This window comes from Eurypyga helias, unplaced genomic scaffold (assembly GCF_000690775.1).
Source record: "Eurypyga helias isolate BGI_N326 unplaced genomic scaffold, ASM69077v1 Scaffold49158, whole genome shotgun sequence".
NCBI classification, from domain to species: domain Eukaryota; kingdom Metazoa; phylum Chordata; class Aves; order Eurypygiformes; family Eurypygidae; genus Eurypyga; species Eurypyga helias.
In genome coordinates, this window is record NW_010268622.1 from 1 (window position 1) to 4,568 (window position 4,568).

The 4,568-nt window shown below is 46.7% G+C and overlaps 1 protein-coding gene across 1 annotated transcript; it reads right to left on the minus strand.

The window, feature by feature from the left end:
- Positions 1–1,746: 1,746 nt before the first annotated feature.
- Positions 1,747–4,560, minus strand: LOC104505562 (spermatogenesis-associated protein 2-like; the record flags this gene model as incomplete). Its single annotated transcript, XM_010157786.1, has 2 exons — positions 1,747–2,386; positions 4,507–4,560. Coding segments are annotated over 2 exons (694 nt in total), but the record flags the coding sequence as incomplete, so codon positions are not given.
- Positions 4,561–4,568: the final 8 nt, after the last annotated feature.

The window sequence follows — 4,568 nt, forward strand, 5'->3', positions numbered from 1 at the left end:
TGCAGTACTTGACACTTGCCCTTACAGAATTGCATTAGATTTTGCCCTGCCTAGCTCTCCAGCCTACAGGATATCCCTCAGCCTGGCTCTAATGCTCACTGGGACCCTTCAAGTCTCATTTCTTTCCTGCCACTAAAATGTCAGAGAATAGCATTTACTCCCTTCCATTTAGTGAGATGAACTGGCTTACAGAAAAGTCCAGTGAACTCCAGAGCTGGTGCAGAGTTGAGTGGCAGGAACAGGGACAAGGGAAAGGGCAGCAGCAGCTGGATCCCCCCTCCTCTGGTGGCAGTGAACGAGTACAAGGCTCAGTGCTTCTCCTGAAATTTGTGGTGGTAGCAACAAAAAATTTTGTTAAGTGGAGACAGGTATAAAACCTGCAGTACAGGCTATTGCTTCTGTAGGATCTAAACTGTTACTCCTAATGCAAACATCACAGAATGGTTAGGGTTGGAAGGGACCTTAAAGACCATCTAGTCCCAACCCCCCTGCCATGGGCAGGGACACCTTCCACTAGACCAGGTTGCTCAAAGCCACATCCAGCCTGGCCTTGGACACTTCCAGGGATGGGACATCCACAGCTTCTCTGGGCAACCTGTCCCAGTGCCTCCCCACCCTCTATGGGAAGAATTTCTTCCTGATATCTAATCCACTTCCCCGCTTTCAATTTAAACCCGTTCCCCCTTGTCCTGTCACTACAGGCCCTTGTAAAAAGTCCCCCCCAGCTTCCTTGTAGCCCCTTCAGGCACTGGAAGGTGCTATAAGGTCTCCCTGGAGCTTTCTATTCTCCAGGCTGAACAAGCCCAACTCTCTCAGTCGATAATAACAAAAAAATTTAAAACCAAACCCAACCCCAAACAAAGCACTAGTAGGATCAAGTGTGATGACATAACATTCCTTGGTCGGTTTTGTCAATAATGACGTAAGGCTCCTGGATTTCATTTACTTCTGAATTACAGTTCTCCACCTTTACTTCACTGGAGTCAGCAGAGTCACGTTCAGGCTCTAAGTGGCTCCTTCTGCGCTGTGCGCTGGTCCTTCTTCTGCGTGAAGACTGAATATCAACACTCCGTGGGGGGATGTAGGTGAGGTTGGGAGGCTCTCTAATGTGGTGTCTGAAGCACTCAGAAGCTGTATGTGCATTAGGAGTATCCATTAATAGCCTCTTGCTATCAGAGCCAGCAGTGGAATCTTCCATGTTCCCAGTAGTACAGCACAGATCTGAGGATGGCCGAGTATGTGGTGCTGCCGTGCTCTGCATCGGAGCGTTAGTCAGATACGTGTGTTTTATTCTGGAGTGATGAAGTTCTCTGACAGGCCTGTCACTTGCACTCACGTAAGATACTGACTCCGGCTGGCCAGTTTCCTCAACTGGATACGTAAGGTCTTCCTCAGAGTCCCTGATTTGTAGTTTTGTGAAGGTTAAAGACAGCTCACAAACTTCTCCCTCTTCCTTAGGGACACTGCAGTTTTGGACAGATGCAGTGTCCTTGTACGGCAGAGACTTCAGTTCACTGGGTTCGTCTGCAGGGTCCGGGTCTATGCAATTTATGGCATCGTTAATTTCTGCTTCGATTGATTCTTCAGAGACTTCTTGGGCTTTGTACTGCAAAGTGGTTTTGCTGTCACAAGAGCTGTCAGCAAACATTGCAAAGGCTGGCGGACCGCTTGCTCCTGGTGAGAGTGGCACAGGCCTGATCTCATTTGCAGCTGACTCTGGGGTGACTGCCAAAACACATTCCTCACTTAGACTAGCACTTGGCTTTTTTTCAAAACCTTTTGGAGAAAGATTCTCACTGAAAATAGGTTTTTGTCTTATGACAATGTCACTATACTTGATCAAGAAGTCCTCGCTGTCTGAGCATTTGCCTGGAAAATGCACAGTGTTAATGACTTGCCTTTGGAGTTCCTGAAGCCTGTTAGTGGGTTGAGGAACTGCTAACTGAGGCATGTCATCTTTGATCTTCAGGTTCCCAGCAGCTTCAAAGGCCACATCGCTATTAGCTGAAGACTTCTGTGGAGTAGCAAGGCACAAAGATGCCTCAACGTTTTCTTTATTTTCTAGATTTTCAGCATCTTCTCTCTGGGGTGTCTGATCCTCCTTGTCCTCATCTTCATGATGCCAGTACATTTGTGTTCTCTTCTGTAGGGTATTCTCCAAATTGCCATGTTTTTCTTCATTTGTCATTTCGAGGATGGTTTCACACTCAATTCTTGCCAGGAATATTTCAAATGCAGTCTGCTTTGTTTCCTCATTGTTTCTCTTTTTGACAAGTGAAAACTCTGTTGCTGTTGTTGCAATGTAACCCATTTTCTCCAGTACTGTTTTTACAATGTCATCTGGGAGCACAGATTGAATATAGTAGACAAAATTACCGGTGAATGTCTGAAACAGAATGTAACATTGAAAAACAGATGAACACTGGCAGAGTGAGGTGGAGGGAAGTGTGAAAAACTTTTAAAAAGTACTTCAAAAATTACTTCAATCTTAAAAAAACCCTCCCTATGTTCCTAAAAGTGTGAATTTGGAATTGAGTGAGGCTTGTCTTACTTTGTCAGCCTCTCAAGCATTATAGATTTGCTACAGTACATCAGTTTCAGTGAAGTTATGCCAGTTTAAACCTGCCAAGATACTGGCTAAGAGCATCAGTAGTAAAAAAGGAAGAGAGTAAGAAAATCGTATTAGTCAAACGAGAAACTCAGCAATGTCTGATGTGCTGTACTGGAGAATGGAAGTGTTTTAAACTAACAGATTCATAGAATAAATAACTGAGGTCTAAAGAAACAGACATGATGCACACTCATTGTTAATTGTGTTTCTTAATTACAAGACTGTAATGTTTTCTTCTTCCATGGTTCAGACTCCTGCTGTAACTCTACTACCCCCAAATTAAGTTGCCATTTCTCTGAAAGCACTTTCTTGAAGGGAGACTATTCTAGCAGAAATACTGCCAAAACACACTCTTTGCACAAGCTGTCTGCAAAACACGGCTTGAAGAAAATGCTGCTGCTGCGTAACGAAAAAAATCGTTCAACACTTGCTCGGTTTTGGAGCTACCCCAGGCACGAGGCCTAGTGTGTAGACTGGAGGTGGTTTTTGGTTTTGTCTGAAACACTGTGACAGGAGAGACTACGCTGAGCTAAGCATGATCAACTCCAGGCAAGTCACAACAGAATGGAGGGAGGAGTGAAAAGTCAAGACTTCCAGAACTGGGGCACTTTATTTTCAGGGTGCCAGCTTGAGACTTACCTACTTAATTCCTAAGGTTAAGACCTAAGCGCTGGTCTCACATGCACAAGCTTGGGGAGAACACAACTGACCCCCTAGAAGGTTGTTAACCTGAAAGATGACAGTGTAATGTAGCACTGAGCCTCGCTCCATTCTCAGATGAAGTTGTCAAGAGTGCCTTTCACCCCCCAGCTTCTGTTCCTTCTAGAGGGGAAGTAAGGAGCAGGCTCTGTGTGTGTGTGTGTGTGTGTGGCATCAGAGAGCATGAGAGGCAGGAAATATGTGATGCAGTATTCTGCATATGACCAGTAACTTCTTATCAAACCTGTACATACACAAGATACTGTCAGTTCTCCAACTTGTGCCTTGCAGGAGAATTATTTCAGGCCTTCAGCAGGCTGTCTTGCACTTTGGAATACTCCCAGTGGTCTTAAAAAATTGATTTTAATGAAGCCTAGGATTCTTGTGTTATGAAAAACTGAGCCCACTAACTGTAGACCTGAATATCTTAGGCATTGTCCTGTTTCAGGGAGATGAATGAGAATAGAAATCTACAGCTGTTTCAAGAATCTGCAGATGAGACCCAAGGGCAAGCAGAAGGAAAGAAATGGCTTTGCCTCATCAGCACCTGTTGCTGTAAATAGGGAAGTAAGTTTGCATTTTGGGTGTTCAGGGAATGTTTAAATACAGGTAGATTTTGCATGTGTTGAAGATTGCTGTCTCTTCTAGGCAAGGAGACTTGTTCAGTATGTCGGTAACCTTGACCACCTTGCTGCAAAAAATTTCCTCTTTCAAAGGGGGTTTTCCTACCCGCTTCACCAGCTGCGATCGCCAGAGCTATGACAGGTGGCAAAATCGCTGGACCAGAGAGACACTGCCCCACCTGGCCTTTGGCATCAGGCTGTTCACAAAAGTGATAATACAGGCAAATTAAGGTTAAAACTCAGAGTAACGAGAGTCTAAGCCTCTCACTGTAGCTTTTCACTCCTCCAACGCCTCGCAGTAACCGAGGGTCTCCGTTTCCAACCCCCCGAGCTGCTCAGCACTCCTGGGAAGGCCCCGGAAGGTCTGGCCTCGGCGACGACAAAGGCCAACGCACACCTCGCGGTACCCTCGCGCCGCTCAGGGCACGCCTAACCCGTTCAAAAGGGGCTCCTAAACGCTGCTCCCAACTGCCCGGGCGGCGGGTGCCTCTGGGCACTCCTCACCGCCAGGCCCCGAGGCCGCGCCATGCCCTCCCCGGGGCTGGCTGCTCCCCTGGCCGGGCGCCTCCCTACCTTCAGCGACCTGATCTCCTTTCGCCACGGGGACAGGAGCAGGTTGACGCAGAGCAGCTCCA